This window comes from Ambystoma mexicanum, chromosome 3q (assembly GCF_040938575.1).
Source record: "Ambystoma mexicanum isolate Mex_15411 chromosome 3q, UKY_AmexF1_1, whole genome shotgun sequence".
Lineage (NCBI taxonomy): Eukaryota > Metazoa > Chordata > Amphibia > Caudata > Ambystomatidae > Ambystoma > Ambystoma mexicanum.
Window position 1 is genome coordinate 173,144,236 of NC_090926.1, and position 17,283 is coordinate 173,161,518.

Below are 17,283 nucleotides of genomic sequence, written 5' to 3' on the forward strand. Positions count from 1 at the left end.
TTGTCGGCTGTGCAATTACTCACCCAAGTAGAACATGATGTGCAGGCTGTAAAAGAAAACAAACATCGTCAATGCCAACAGTTTGGACTTTTGTGTAGGCATGGTAAAGGCACTTGCCAAATGCACTTGCCAGGTACTCTGAAAATCTCAGAAACTTTAACTTGAGCTGATCAAGAAACGCAATGCTGCAGCTGCACTCCTCCATAATCCCCGCCTCCTTCCTCCCCCATCTATCACAGAATCTGAAGCCGTAAAACCTTCCTTAAAGCAAGCTCAAAGAATTCCCAAGAGGAGTAGGTTAGGACAGTGGGAGGGGCAAGAATGGATGGGGATGGCAATAGGGATTAGCATGGCTGTGATATGAAATGATATGGCATTTATAACGCGCCTATACACGTGTTTCAAGGCGCGAGGCAGGCAATGGTTGGGCTCATAACCAAACAACACCTATACACTGTGTGTCCCTCCTCAAATGGCATTTATCTGTGTCCTTCAGCACACGCCATTCCTTCCTATCTGTACTTGAATCAGTCGCAAATGCATGCAACACCTATTAGCCCAAACTAAAAACGCGAAGCTGGTCATGATTCAAGAGAGACAGAAAATTGCATTGACACCTCTGCGGTGATACACAAAGCTCTTGGTTATTGTGGGTCTAAATAAAGTGCAAAAAGAAGCTCAGAGAAAGTAAAATGTAGTAAAGAGACAGCAAAGGTCACAGAGCGGCCACTGGGTGGTGCTAAACAACTACAAATCACATGACCTCCCATCAGTTATAAAGCTGCTGAACTGCTCAGAAACAGAAAGCCACAATCGTGTTTCTGGGGATGGGGTTCTTCATTGTCTTGGCCATCCACCTCTCTATGTGGCTCCTGACCCTACCAGCACACCTTCTGGACTTTCTGGGACTGTGGGAGCCACTGGCTATGCGGCTCTTCCCACACCTCTATGCGAAGGTCTCCTTAGATTACCACGCATTGATGCATTCCTATAAGAAGAAGCTCTTTAGCCGCCTGCCCGATTTCACAGGTCCCTCGGGGCCACTAAAAGTGCTGGAGATCGGGTGCGGACCAGGCTGCAATTTCCTATTTTATCCAGAAGGGACCAAAGTCACCTGCACTGATGCAAACCCCCATTTCCAGGAGTATTTGAGAAAGAGCCAGGCTGAAAACGATCACCTGCACTTCCAGTCCAATTTGGTGGCACCTGCTGAGAATTTGTCTGAGGTGGACGATGCCTCGGTTGACGTGGTGGTCTCCACTGGTGTGTTGTGCTCGGTGAACAGCGTGGAAAAGGCACTTAAAGAAGTGTTGCGAATACTCAAGCCCGTGAGTATATTCTTTTTAAAGGTTTTATCCATAGAGGCAATGTAGGGGCATCACAGCACTAGTGTAATCTGTATGTTGTAGGATTTTCATTTGCAGTGCTGGTGAATCTGTAAGTAGTAGGGTCTGCATGTTGTAATGTCTGGCATTTACAGTGCTATTTGTAAGATCTACATTTGAGCTTTTGGGTATTCATACAGCTGGGTGTTTGCAAGATGTATTGTCTGCCTTTTGTACTATTAGGACACTTGCACGGCTGGTCATTTGAACATTGTTGGCACTATGTCACTAGTGTTGGGCATTCGCAGTGCCAGATTATTTATTTGAACAAGTTACACATACCCCATACTTAGTCCAGAAGTCAGATTGAACATAACAAAGAAGGTACACATACCAGGGCATGTGTTATGAGTTATGTGTTATGAGTAAGCCTGGCTGGCCGAACCTCCTCAAAAGTGATCTGTGATCTTCCATAAATCTTCTTGCTAGATTCGAGTAGGTTTGAGGGTTCCCGCAGATTGTTCGTCCAGCTTGAATCTCCTTTAAGCCTCATACCCCCAGGAGAAGTTTGGGCAAGTTTGGGTTATTCATGGGAAACAATATACACAAAATAGCTTCAAAGGCAGCGGGAAGGGAGACAAAAGTTAGGGGAAAGAGAGGGATTGGGTGAGGGTAGGTGGGTGGATTTTCAGAAGAAATTGAGTCCTGTCCATCTGTGAATGTTACCCAGGTACTAGTAGGGCAGCAAATTAAACCCTGCTGGAATATTTCTTGTAAATTAATTAACCTACTGCCGAGATATAACTGTAACCAGCAGGTCCCAGGTTTGAATCTGCTTTAAAACAAAGCCTTTCAGCCTTCTGAAGTTCATCAAAGTAGTAAAGTGTAAGTGGGGAACTGCAAGATTGCATGTCAGACCAGCACAGTCAGTCACATGTGAGGCATGCCTAAGTCTGCGTTTCTTCATTCCGAGGTCGACACACTGTGCATTATTTAGGTTTACAATATTACAATTTAGGGAATTCATAACAGACATGGACCTCGGAAAAGCCTATAGGGCTGGGGAAGAGTCAGTCCTGCATTAGGGGTACATGAAGTTTCATACTGCTGAATTGTCTTAAATAAAGACTACTGAGGTAATGTATTTAATGATAAGAAGAGTCCATTGCTACAGGCAAATTACCTCAAAAAGGCCAGTAGGGCTGAGGAAGGGTCAGTGAGCCAGGATAGCAATGTTGGGAGCTCTGTATATGTGGGAAAACACACAATATATATATATCACATGGCCCGCGGTAGCTGCCGTGTAGTTATGGCTGAGTTGCTAAACCCATAGGAAGACCACTTTTTGGGCGGCTTATAACTTTGCTCCCCCTGGACCAATCCTTACCAAACTTGTCCCGCTCTGAATTTTTTGGGAAAGTTGGGTGAGGTTTTTATAGGGGGATCCCAACATTTTGTTTTTTCCATAGACTGAATGGGCAAAAACTTTGCATACGCCTACAGGCCCAACATCTGGATGTATTTTAACCAAATGTGACGCAGGAGCGGGGGCTTGGTTCCGAAATTATGCTTTTGTGTGTTAGGTGGAAATCTGACCAGTACTTTTGAAGCAAAGAACTGAAATGTACGTCTCAAAAAATTAGTGATATCTGGCTCCGCTCCGTGAACCCATTTCCCCGTTTGCTCCGCGGACAAACGTCTCATTGGCTTGCGGTACGCCATGATGTCGGCGAACAGTGGACGCGGCCGGTGGTTGGCTGGAGGGAAGCGCGCTGTGCGTCTAGATTTTTGGGAAAGGCCGCCATGGTGTATTGGAGGACAGTGCAGCGACGGAAGGGCCTGGAAAACATACTTTACACCATGTGGTGGTGGGAAGAAGGAATGGAAAGTGTGGAGGAGTGACAAGTGGGTCATCTGATATATCTCATTAGGTGGAAGAAGACGGTGGTGTGCCTGCAGTATCCGTGCGTATTGCGCCAATTCACGGGTACCTCCACAGGCGACTACCTTGTGTGGTGAATGCAGGTAGCCTGCGTAGCGGCATGATAGCTGGTGCAGCAACCTTTTTCCGTGGTGAGTGATGGCAGATCAGTGGCTGAAGGGGAGTGCATTGCACGTGACATGAACATTTTAACATAGAGTGTACTATGGTGTGTTGTGTGTGGTAAGGCAGTAGCCCCTACGATGCATGGGTGGAGGCCTTGCACCGACAACTATGTGCCCTGGGAACAAGTAGGTTTCACATTGTTGCCTTGTGTATGTGGTTTGTCAACATTGCATACGCTGTTGGTTCCATGGGTGTGGGGATAGTTAGCACATCCTACAGCGTATAGTCCATGGCTGGACCTGATGGAGTGAACAGTCCTGCAGTTTGTCCACTGGGTGCAGTGTTGAAGTACTGGGTGCATAGAAGTGATAGGGTTGAACTGCATATTTTATCGGCCGGGGTACTGTCCATTGCGCGGAGTGCTGACTACTGTATTGCACCATCAAGTATCTGTTTTGTGCACTTAATAGAGTGGATTAATAGAGAAAAGTTTGTGGTTGGGTTGGCAGTAATACAATGCTACGTGAATAGAAGTGGGTAGGGGTGCCGGACACGGTGGTATGCTTGTGGATTCTGGTAACTGTTACATGTGTGCATGCATCACTGTATTATGGTGCAGGGGTTGGGTAGAAGTCTTGCTGCCTATGGTACGTTTGTGGATTGTGGTACCTGGCCACATGTTCGCCAGCATGGTTCTGTTATGTTGTGCTGGGTGTGGGTAAGGCCTACACTTTTGGGTGCATGGCGAAAGGCCATAGGCCGTAGGCCATGCACCGAGGAGCCTAGGCCTTCACCACAGCCACCACAACATAATGCAGCCATGTATTTTTAAAGCTGCATCTCTCCAAGGGTGGCGATCTTTAAAGAATGTTTGTGGAGGTCATTTTAGATGTGGTACAACAGCAGAAGTGAGCTGATATGCATTCATTGCCATATTGTGTAGGTCATTGCATGTGTTTCACTACTCAACTGGAGACTGGGCTTTGTTTTCTTGGAAAGTGTGCCCTCCGTCCTGCTTTCAGCGCAGGGGCGCATTGATTGATGCAGGCTCGTTGCTGCCTAGTTACTTCACTGGCAACAGTCTGACAGGTAAGTATAATGAGTCTTTTGAACAGTTCTCTAACTTCGTTCCTTTCCTTCCTTAGATGATGACCGGCATCTGGGGATGGCGACGTGCTGCTGAGATGAGTAGCGCTGAAGTTGAGTGAGAGCGCGATGCGACCCTTTCGTATTTGTATTGAACTGAGTTCTTTTTCTGTGTCTTTTAGGTGCCGCGACGTTTTCAGCGTGGATGCCGGTTATGAAGAAGAAATGCGGTGAGTAAGTGCAGTATGCGGCGCCTCTAGATGTTTCCACGCTAACCTGGAGTGTCTTTTCCCTCTTGCGGATGGATGAGAAGTTCCGGAGACAGAGTTCCCCCACAGCGGCTGGGATTCAGGTAAGCGTTTGAAGCTTGTACAGTCTTTATAAATAAGCGATGATTTGCTGAATGCTTACTAATGTCTTTTTTCTGTTCTTTTCCCTTTTCCTTAGGAAGCGGCATGCCGGGATGGGAATGACACCGCCGAAGATGCTCGCAGAACAGAAGGAGTGATGAATGATGGGCAGAAGCGCCGCAAGGTAAGGCTGTTCCTAACCTTGTTCTTGTTCTTGCAGGAGCTGAGCGCAGAAGAAAGATGCAGGCCTACTGAAGACTGATCCGAAAACGGTGAGTGTCACGCTGCAGGTGCAGAAAACACAAAGCATGTTTCTCAGCCTGGGCGTGGCTTAAATAGTCTCTGGGTATCCCAGGTGTCTCTGGGCTGAACCACACCCAAAGACTAGACTGCACATGCAGTTCAGGGAACCGAAATATGTGGGGGCATCCATCTTGCCCCCATCAATGCACTACAAGTCCAATCCCAAATTTTATCCTATGGGAGTGAGTGAGGCTGGTGCCACAAGCACCAAGTCTGACTCCAAGTGGGTCTTTGAAGGGATGGAGAGGCCCTTGAGGGCCATGTAGGTGATCGTGGCCTGGCTCCAGCCTGACATCTTGGAGGGCTGGGGACATTAGGGGCAGCAATCATGACAGCTGGGTGCGGGGAAGGCCTACACTCTTGGGTGCATGGCCAAAGGGTGTAGGCCATGCACCTAAGAGTCTTGGCCTTGATGATAGCCACCAGAACATTATGCAGCCATGCAGGTTTAACTGTGCATCGCTGCGATGGTGGTGACCTTTAACCCTTTAAGTGCGATGCGTATTTCCCCCCAGTGCCAAAGCCTTTTTTGGTGATTTCGGTATGTGGCCATTCAATGCCTTGTAACTTTTTTTTTACATGCAATATCTCGACCAAATTTGGCCCCTTTTTTTCCCACATGTAGGCGATCGTAACGCCACCCAGGAATCCTAGGTTGCTGAAGGGCGGTGAGAGAAAATAATCAAAAAGGGCAAAAATGTTGTGTTTTTTCAAAGAATAGAAATAAAATGATGTACAAAGAAGCCTGTTGTTTTTTCCTTGTAAGAGTTAGGAACAAATGGTTTGCTGTGCTGTATTCCCCAATATCCTGGCTTTCAAGAACAGGTTGAATGGAAACGAAAAAAAAATATTTTGTTGTGGTTATCAACCGCTTTGTGAGAGGTAGGCGATTTTGGCCATTTTTGCCAATTGGACATGCACGGACAGAATGGAAGAAAAGGGTAGGAAAGCCGAATTGGAGGACAGAAAGGCATACATTTCTGAAAAGTAGAGAAAATTCCAAGTTTATGAAGCAGTGATTTGCGCAGGTCCGGCAACAACTAGGTAGGGGAAAATGCCATAAATTGGGAGAAAAGCGGGAAAATGACTGAAAAAAAGGTATGTGGTGGATATGGTTGGCTTGGTATAGCAATGGCTTCTATGAATTCTGAGAAAAAAAATGCTCCGCTACATTCCCCCGACTCTTGCAGTTAGGAAAGCACACATTTTTCATAGTGTTTCACAAAACAAGCAATACCACAAGCCAAACACTGAGCCATGATACATGGTACACAGGATTTTTATGCTTACGGCCGGAACAGACGTACTTATGATGTGTAAATCAAGAAAACCAATGTGGAGAGGAATGGCAAGCATACAATTTTTGAAAGAGCACAGGCAGACCTTTTCAAGGGTAGGTGACTTGTGCAGGTTACAAAAGTGTATGGTGCCTAAAGCAGCGACTAAATGTTGGGCACATTTGGGAAATTAAAGGGTTGTGTGACAAAGGGCACCAGCAAATGTGTCAAAACTTTATAAAAACCACACAAACACAGCAAATGTCATACCTTCCCAAGTCTGTGCTGACAGCTGAATTTCACACTTTTTCTAAACAGGCACACCATACAGATATGGGCCTAAGGTGTCCAAGCCACCAAGGAAAACATGGAACCCCATGTATTTCCGAAAAGAGGACACCCGTGGCAATCTGCAGAGGTCTGACTTGCGCAAATCGGCCCAGAATGTATTACCCAGAAACGCCAGCAAAGTCCGAAATGTGGCAAAAAAAATGCATTTTCCGCACATTTCACTCGGCTCACCCACCGAAACACGCCGCCAACAACACATGGCCTACTGTCCCGCGTTCCCACAGGTGTCCTGATGAAAACAGTACCTCACATGTGTGGGTGCACCTACCTGGGTGCCAAGGGGAATGCCTAAAAGACCCCTAACCCCAAGTATGTTCTGACAGCTGAATTTCACAATTTTTCGAGACGGGCACACCATACCGATATGGGCCTAGGGTGTCCAAGCCACCTTTTGCCCCCTGGTAGGTGCACCTACCAGGGGGCAAAAGGAAAAGGGTAACCCACTTGTAACCCCAAGCCTTTCGGCACAGCACATTTTGTTCATGTGGGCAACCTACAGATGTGGGCCTAGGGTGTCGAAGCCTGCAAGGAAAACAGGGAACCTTATGCATTTCCCAAAAGAGAACACCCGTGGGAATCCACAGAGGTCTGACTTATACAAATCGGCACAGAATTTATTACCCAGAACCCCCGGCAAAGATCCACATGGGAGAAGGGTGCTTAAGGCCAGGGATATTACTGCCGACTTTGCTGGAGCCCTGGCTGCCCTGCGTTACACCTTCTCCCCACCAGGGAGTCCTGGCAGTGTGCCAATGCCTCCACGAAGGGAAAAGCTGTAATGCAGCCCAGCCGCAAGTCCAGGATGGTTGGAGGTGATGTCCCTGGCCTTGGACATCCATGTACCATGTGGGTGTACTTCCCCTAAGCACACCAGCAGCTCCAGGAAGCCCTGGCAGGATCCCCATTCCTCCCCAGAGGTGACATCTGTAATGTAGCACAGCCAGAGGTGGAGCCTGGGCTTGCAGACGGACAACCCACATGGGAGGGATCGTTCCCAGGGAAACACCAATGTTCTGCTTGCATGGGGGTAATTTGTGGCCTGCCCCTGCAATTGTGTCCCAGCCCACCAACATATCTGCCCAGTCGGCCCATTCCCATCCACACCACCAACAATCCAGCCCCAGTATCACCCACCCCACTGACAGTGGGCCCTAACCATAGAATTATAAACAGTACTCACATAACGTTGCAGCTGCTCGCGTAGAAAAAGCAATAAACAAAACAATAAACATGTGTTACCTACGGTCACACCAGCTAAAACAAATAATTGTCAAGCATGCACCACCCCTTGCAAGCCATCCCTGGTGGTCTACTTAACCTCACCCCCCACTGAAAACCCTTTTGCTCCTTCCTACGGGCAGATATCTGCCTCCAGGGAAGCCTGCATGAGGTACCACTGCCACCTATTTTAGGTGCGGGGGGGGTGAGGGCCCCCACAAATTGTGGGACAGGCCCCCCAGTGGGTGAGCCAGCAAGGTTTGTGCACCCCAGGGCTAGATTGGCACACCAATGTGCCCCTCTATGCCAAGGCAAGTTTAGTAAACAAAAAAATAATTCAAAATGGCAGCCTGCCCTTTAGTGGGGGCTGAGGGGCACCCTACACTGCTGGGGAATTTTCTAATGTGAAGGGGGGTGCACCTCTCCACCCCTACCCCAATTGGAGGGGCGGCGCATTTCATGTAGCCCTCCCTGGGGGCAGGTGTCCCTTCCTAGGAGCAGATATCTGGTCCCAGTGTGTGGGAGTGAGGGATCGTTTGGGCCCCCCGCCATACATTCAGTACAGCTTAGACCACTTGCCCTTCCAATGGTGGGGGACGCCTCCATTGCCCTTATGTTAACATCAGCCATATGCTGGCATTGGCATAGATGGGGCTGTTGCGAGAGACACTTGGCATCCATTTTGTACCCCCTCGACTCCATCTTTTTGGACTAGGCCTCTCTGCGATAATACGAAAAGGCTTCTCTCCCTTGTGCATTGCCACGCTTACCGCACACATGGCCCCCACCCTTTCTCACTGTGTCTGAAAGCTTTGCAGCTCCATTCTCACGCTCGAGCCGGAGGCAATTGCAACAAAAACAAATGTAACATCTCGCTCTTCCTCTGAGATCACTGTCCCGTGTGTGAACCGGCTGAACCAGGCCTTGCAGCTCATCCGTCTCCACAAACCTGCCCATGCCCTCTTACCCTCTTACCCTTGCTGTTGGAAAATTACTGCCAGTATAACCTTGTGTCCCTGTAAGGTATTCTCTTGATGTACCAGATCCGTGACCCTGCCATGAAGCCCACCCCAGCGTGCCCCGATCTAAAATCAGACCTCTGTCACAGTATATTGCATCCTGAAACTAACAAACGTCGACATGTCGCCAGGGCTGGACTGCTCCACCGGCCTCCGGCCGTAGGGCCTCTTTGGAGCGCAAGGAAACGGAGTGGAAGGATACACATTGCGTGAACGTCGCATCTGCCTGGGTGGTTTAGTCGAAAATGGCTGCCTGCAATGCCGGATGCCAACACAATCCGAGGCCGACAGCCCGCGCCTGTGCATGAGGGCCTCCTGGGCACCAGAACCGCACGTGTCCTGCACAGTGCACACATTGTCAGCTCAGGCTAAGAGTACAGGAGTGGATAAGAAACACTTGTTACAAAGCCTGTACTAAAGCAAAAGCTCTTATTTGTAACATGCTCAGAGTTTCGGCCGAATCAGTAGAGAAGTGCTAGAAACTATTTACATGTATCATATCCAGTGGCCGTGGCCGGTTGAAGTTGAAGGGGTATCGGCGATAGTCCTAATTTGATGGCCAGTACAGTGAGGATCTCTTCACCCCCGGACGTGGGCACCCAGAACCCCCAGCCCTAAGGTAAGATCCACCTATGGGAGGGGCACTAGCCCCGAGTCTGACAGTAAAACCCCTGCAATGTGCACCCCTACTTCTGCCACCTCTCGGGTGGATGGTTTACCTCGGCAACCCATCTGCAGCGAACACCCAAGGCAGCGCTGCGGATCCCGCAAACCAATTCTGAAGATAACACAGCTCTATAAAATTCTTGTAAAGTCAATCTCAGTGCCCAGCATGAGCTCACAGGCACCACTTGATTAGGCCTGGGGGGAGGACACTTTAATAACATTAAATTAGAGTGGTTATGCAGCGCTATCTGTGAGCTGAGCGCCGCGAGGCACTGTCTGCCAGGCGCCACAAAGTCCCCAGACTCTTCCCGATATTCGTCGTGGGGGTAGTTGAGAGTGATTAAACCTTAAAGTCACTGGGAGTTGGGGGTAGCATAATCTAGAGTTAGAATAGCTACTCGTTGGATTACACTATGAACACATGCATTCTTTATTATGTTCCCTCAATATACCGAATAAAGTACCCCCATCAGTCGATGATCAGGATATTAGAACTAGTGACCCTGGGGTCTGTGGCATGCAAAGCAGGAAGCCGCAGGCGCAGTTCCCTGTACAGCCTTGGAATCCAAGGTGATATTTAATGCCCTTACATGCATATGGTTGGCGATATGTTATTCTCTGTAATAGCCAAACAATCAAAGACGAAAGCCTCAAACCCTTATAATGTCATGAGCTGAAATAGACATGCAGTGGAAATGGACGCCAAGAAAACATTTTAAATGTTATGCTGTTCAATATTTATACTGCTCCCACCGCCATTGCAGTGGTCTTACAGCGCTTGACATTGCCCGAGATGTGGCGCATTGATACCCCGCCAGTGTGTCGTCAGAACGTGGTCTTTGGATATAAAAGAAGAAGGGATAAGGGGGTGAAGGGAGAGGCAGTGGTAGGAACGGGGAATTGGCAACTTTTTAGGGGTCCAACACATGAGGGTGGATACAGGTTGTGTTAGCTGGGACGCGTGTTTCTTAACTGTGATTAGTTATTGATTAGTAACCGTGAGAGCGAGTTTACGGAATGGGCAGTCAATTTTAGAGTCAAGGCTTAACTGTGATGGCAGCATGTAGACCAGATCCAATGAGCGCTAAGAGACCACACAAGTAGTGACAGTGCGCAGTACAAGACCCATTAACATTAACATACCTGGTGCTAAATATGGTAAATGAGCCAACATTTTAGAAAGTCCCCAAGTTGTGACACAACTGATCAGAGGAATGGGATAGGGATGGGCATTGTGTCCATGATGGGCCATCGGTCTGTTATGGGCTTCAGTCAGGGGTGGTTCTTGAAGAAGGTGTGGGCCCCCACAGCTGGGATTGGTCTCAGTATAGGAATGTGCCTTGGAACAGGGATTGACTTTAGGGTGGTAATGGGCCTAAGGTACGGCTGGCTGTTGATGTCGGGAAGGGCCTTGGGCTGGTGATGGACTTTGAGGTTGAGACAGGCCTACGTGTGGGAATGGGCCTCAGGCAGGCATGCACCTAGTAAAAGGCCTGGAGTTCAAAGCTGGGGTTGGCTACAGTGGAGGGTTGGGTGTCTGGTAGGAGATGAGCCTTGGACAGGAATGGGGTCTTAGCACGGATCAGGGATGGTCCCTGGGTGACATACAGGGATAAGCCTAACCTTTTGGTCCTGATTTTTGGAATTATTTGCATGGTTCAAAGTGACTTTGCACGGTTCAAAGTGACTTTGCACTGCCGACATGAACCCTGATTCACGGCCCGGTGCAAAGTGTATTTTTGCAGGGCAAAGTCAGTACAGAGTCATTTTTGCAGTACAAAATGACGTTGCACTGACTTTGTGTCGGCAGTGCAACCATGCAAAAAATTCTATGAATCGGAGCGATAGTCTCTAGAGTGCAGTGAAACAATGTCTCTTTAATGTACAATGTTGTCAAAAGAAACTGATTGTATTATAATCGGAAAGCTGTGATGTCATTATGAACTGCACATTATATTTGGATTATTTTTCAGTTGGTTCATGATACATTTAATATTGTGCAGTTCTGCTGTTCACCTGTAGTTTTAAGGCGATGTACCTGCACTGATAACCAGTCTAATGATGTAAATGGAGCATTCTTGCTACGAGGTGGGGAGGCTCTGGGGGGAATGCTGCCAGCAGTGTAAGGGGGCCTCTTATCCTCCACTGTACCTGTTTAAGAATCCCCTCCGTTGGAGCCCTCGTACAGTGTACACCTTGAGCACAGTGTCAGTCTTGTAGAGAGTGTGCGCTTTTTCCAGTGTGGGCATCTTGCTCATCGAATGCGCTTTGCAAAGGGCGTGCATTTGGTAGTGAGAGTACATTTTGTGCAGTATGCATCTTGTGAAGACGTGAATTCTGCGCAGTGTACACATGTGTGCCCAATGTAGTGTGCACGTTTGTGCAGTGTGCCTCGAGAGCAGACTGTCAGTCTTGAACAGCATATGAGCTTTGAAACGAATGTGTGCTTTGTGCATAGCGTATATGCTGCAAAGACCACATGCCAATGTGTAGAGGCTGTGTTTTGTGCATGGTGCACAGTTTGTGAATAGTGTGCATTGTACGCAGTGTGAGTTGTATGCAGTGGTAGAAGTGTGGTCTCGGCAGGGGAGATGATAGGCGTAGGCATAGTGCAATATGTGACAAGTGTTGCGGCCGGGACATTGCAATAGTCTTAGTGACTAGTAACTAAGGGCCTGATTCATGGAATTTTTCGCAAGGTTCAAAGTGACTTTGCACTGCTGAAAAGTGACTTTGCACTGCCGGCACAACCCCTATTTCATCGAACTGTGCAAAGTGTATTTTTGCATTCCAAAGTCAGTGCAGTCATTTTTGCAGTACAAAATGAGTTTGCACTGCAAAAATACACTTTGCACAGTACCATGAATCAGGGTTTGTGTCGGCAGTGCAAAGTCACTTTGAACCATGCAAAAAAATTCCATATATCGGGCCCTAAGGCTCTTGTAACTTTACACTTGCACGGGGACATGAATGGAAAGATTTCTGTATAGAATGGTGAATATGGTCGTAGGAATGGTAAACAGATACAAATAAATGTAGGGGAACACTGCTCTGCTCACTTCGATCAATGGCTTTATGGAGAGTGGGGCCCGATTCATAGAGCCTAAAGCTGGAGCTTCTGTGAGATGTCCTTGAGCAACTCTTGGAGGATTACTTTAGCACTTGAGCATCTCAGTTATGCTTCAGACACTTCCAGATTTGCTTTTTTGTTCCCCTTGTGAATCAGGTGAAAGGAAGCAGGTGCAAATCAGAAATGCTCACAGCTCTCTTTGATTTGCTCTAGTGCAATCCTTCGAGAATCAGACCCTTTATGTTTTGCTCAACAGGCGACTTGCGCAGAGCGTCGGTGTTCACAGAGCATGCATACTGCACAGCGTAGGCATTTTGCTCTGGTCGTGGCTCATAGCAGAGCCTGCCACTTGCAACTGGTGGTTTGGCATATTTTTGTGACTACAACTCCCACAGCCCCTCACCCATTGACTATGCTGATAGGACTGATGTGAGTTGTAGTCCAAAACATCTGGAGAGCCAAAGGGTGCAGATCCCTGGTGTAGTGCATAAAGGGCTTCTGTTCTGTGGTTGTCACATTGTCTAGTAACTCTGAGGTGGAAGCCCCCTCTCCCGCTCACCCTCCTGTCACTGCTGTCACGGGGGCAGAGCTTAAAACTGGGGGCGCATGAAGGGGAGGGCTGAGAGGTCATGGGCACAGTTAGTTAATAGTGGGGTTGGACTGGCCTATAGGGAACTTTGGAGATTTCCCATTCGGCCTCTGCACCCAGGCCTCTTTTGTGTAGAAAATTCCAGATGTTCTCACAGGAAACGGGTTGGGCTTGCTGAAAATGCGTAATATGGGGCCACTTTGAAAATTATTTCCAGGGCCTCTTTTGGTTCCCAGTCCACCTCTGATTGGTTGTAGTCAGGAGCTCTCAAGACTGGAGCTTGACAAAGGGCTTTCTTAAGTCCTTCAAATGCCCTAATGTACTCCTCATTCCACCTGACCTTCTTGGGGAATTTGGGTGAGGAGATCACATTTAAGGGAGAAGCTATGGTCCCATAGTTCTCTATGAAGTGCCTATAGTAACTTGTGAGACCTAGAAATGCTCTCACTTGGGTGTGAGTAGTAGGAGTGGCCCAGTCGTGTACAGCTTGTACCTTGCTATTTATTTATTTATTTATTTATTCATTCGTATTTTTAAAGCTCACAACAGCCCGGTGGCATCATGGCAATGGCCTTATTTCAACTCCTCTTACCTCATGTCCAAGGTAGACCACTTTACTCTGACCAATTTGACATTTACTTGCCTTTAAGGTCTGATTGGCCTGCTCCAGATCCTGCAATGCATATCCCAAGTGGTCAATATGTTCTTTCCAAGTAGGGCTGAACACTCCAATGTCATCCAACTATGCCATACAGAAGTCCTCCATCCCATTCAGAACATGATTCACCATCCTTTGAAATGTAGAAGGTGCATTCTTTAGTCCAAAAGGCATAACCTTAAACTGGAAGAGGCCTCCTGGGGTTGGAAATGCAGTTTTTTCCTTGGCATGGTCTGTCAGAGCTATTTGCCAATAGCCTGAGGTTTGGTTAAATGTACTGAGGTACTTGGCTGAACCAAGTTTGTCCACCAGCTCATCTCTCCAAGGTAAAGGATGGGCATTAGTCGTGGTGACTGCATCACAAGCTCTATAGTCCACACAGAATCTCAACTCCTTGGATCCTGCCTTTGGTACTAGTACAACTGGCCTAGCCCATGGACTTGTAGATGGCTCTATTAGCCCAAGATCAAGCATCAGCTTAACCTCTTCCTTTATGTGGGTTCTTACATGGTCTGACATCCTGTAACCCCTGCTTTTGCAGGGAGACAGTCACCAGTGAGAATCTCATGCTGGGCCAAGGGGTCAAGACTGGTGATAGTGAAAACAGAGGGGCAAACTGATTTAATAGAATTTTGCACTCCTCCTGCTGTTCCAGTGTCAGATCAGAAGAGAAATTAACTCCTATCATTCCATCTAAAGGTTGTCCCCTGAGGAGGTCTGGTAGATGCTCACTCTCCTCCTCCTCCTGAGCAGAGGCTAGAAGCAAATCTCTCAGTTATGGTCTAGAGACATAGGCTTTTAAGCGGTTGGTGTGATAGACCCTTGGGGTCTCCTTAGGATTGCCTAAGTCGACCAAATAATTGACCTCTCCAAGTTTGCCTACAACCTTGAAGGATCCAATCCATTTATTCTGTAAGGCCCTCTGCCTTGTAGGTACCATACTTAGAACTAGCTGGTCTTGAGTAAACTCAACCATGTTGGCCTTCTGGTCATGCCAATGTTTAACCAGAGCCGGACCTGCTTTTAAGTTAACAGAAGCTTCCGTCATCATGTGTGTTATTCTCCTTCTCAGACCTAACACATAGTCAGTGACTCTCACTGGCTTGTGGGAAGGAACACTCTCCAACTCCTCCTTGAATAGGGCCAATGGACCTCTAACCGGATGACCATAGAGGAGCTCAAAGGGGCTGAAGCCAACCCCTTCATCAGGGACTTCTCTATAAGAAAAGAGAAGGCGTGGCAGTAGAAGGTCCCACATTCTTCTAAGGGGTTCTTCAAAAGCACCTATCATGCTCTTCATTGTTCTATTAAACCTCTCCACTAATCCATTGGTTTGGGGATGGTAGGCTGTTGAGAACTTGTAGGTCACTCCACAGTTTTTCCATATGACTTACATGTAGTGGGGCATAAAATTGGTCCCCCTGTCTGAGAACACCTCCTTAGAAAAACCTACCCTGGTAGAAATACCAATGAGGGCCTTAGCCACTGCCTGAGCAGTAACAGATCTCACAGGTATGGCTTCAGCATACCTGGAAGTACGGTCTACCACCACTAATATAAATCAGTTGCCTGAAGATGTGGGTGGGTCTAAGGGACCAACTATGTCGATTCCTACCCTCTCAAAATGGCCTCCCACCAAAGGGCACATTCTTGGCTCCACTCTTGCCAGAAGTCTGACAAGTGTGACCGCTTCTACAGAACCTATCTACATCAGACCCCCATCTTGGGCCAGTAGAAATAAAGAGAGATCCTTTCCTTGGTCCTCTTTAAACTTAAGTGACCAGCTAAAGAAATCTCATGGGCTAACTGTGGTCTCACCTCCTGAGGCACTACAAGCCTTCTGTAGTCACCTGGGGTAGAATCAATATGTTCACTGTAGAGTAGGCCATCCCCTCCATCTGGGAACCTTCAAGAATAGGACACTCTCTTTGACCTCTGCTGAAGTCTGCCCTACAGGGGCCACCTTCTGCAAGCAAAGTCTGCAGCTCATGATGGTCTTCATGATCCATATCTCCAACAAGGGGGAGGCCTTCTTCCAGCTCTGTGTCATCAGTAGCTGGTTCACCATCTTCTGGTTGAACCTCACACTCAGCATCAGCTGGCGGAGGGGTCACTGGTGTGACCTGGAACTGTCCTCCCGGGCATGTCCTTGTTTTGTGCACAGGAGTTCTACTTTTGTTGTTTCCTGAGACCTTGGGTTTCCCATTTGTCTCTTTCTTTCTGGAAATAGAGGTTTGCTCTTCCTGTGGACTGGGTGTTATAGGTTCATCTCTAACAACCCACTGAGAGTTATCTAAAGCAATCTCTCTGGCCTTCCTAGTCTGCTCCTGCTCCCTTTTACTGGAAGGCATGGGGGTTCTTGATACAACTCCAAGAGTTCTTAAGTCATTCCCCAGCAGGATTCTCCCAGGCACCTCCCTCTGTACACTGACAGGTATTCTTACAGTCACATTGTTGCACTAGATGAGAGCTGGTAGTATTTGAACCATCTGGACAGGGCCTCCTGCAAGCTTAGCGGGGTCTTTCGGTGCCTTAGCAACATACTCAGGATTGATCGAAAAAGGTTTCTTCCACCCCTGTTATGCTGGCCCCAGTGTCTCTAATGGCAGGGATCACCTGACCATTTACAAGTACACTGTCCTTGTAATATTCTTTGGTGTTATCTGGAATATAGTTATACAAATCGCAGGTGCACTGGCCTTATGAGTGGGAAGTGAAGACAGGTAGGGCTGTGAGGGAGGCTGGTGGAGGAGGGGCCAGATGTGAAAGGGACCTTGAAGGCCAGACAGGCCCAGATCAAGACACAGGTGCAGGGGTGCTCCCGAACCCCATTTTGGGATATTACACAAGCCCAGCACCTCAATTCAGGATAGAGATGCCAACTAACCAATTGCACTAACAATTTCCCCCTCTGCATACACCTCTCAAACTCTAAACCAAACGCATCCACAAACCTACAGCACAACAAACCGCACAAACTTCACTACATTGCAACAACAAAACAAAAAAACACATAGGGCCTCATTACGAGAAGTGCAGAATGGGTTTAACGGTGCCAGTAATGGTGCTGGTGCCATGAAACCCACCCCTACAAGGTCCCCTCGCGGGACCCGCTGTGGACGTCTGGTTTTTCCAGATGTCCATAGCGGGTCCCGCGAGGGAACCAGGGAACTAACAATGGGCCCGTATTGACGGGCCCGTTGTTAGCTCCCTCCCCATTCCCATTGAGCCCTATGGGGGCTCGAATGGGAATGAGGAAGGACCGGGCCCGGGTTCCCTGAAGGAGGAAATACCGGGCCTTCCAAAGTCATAATGGCCCGGTAA

General features: G+C 48.1%; 1 protein-coding gene across 1 annotated transcript in view; it reads left to right on the forward strand.

The window, feature by feature from the left end:
- The first annotated feature begins 796 nt into the window (after positions 1-796).
- Positions 797-17,283, forward strand: part of LOC138582280 (thiol S-methyltransferase TMT1A-like) — a 95,842-nt gene continuing 79,355 nt past the window's right edge. The window contains exon 1 of the mRNA XM_069653421.1: positions 797-1,328. Coding sequence (XP_069509522.1) covers positions 828-1,328 — 501 coding nt within the window. The 5' untranslated portion in view covers positions 797-827. The remainder of the gene's footprint in view (positions 1,329-17,283) is intronic.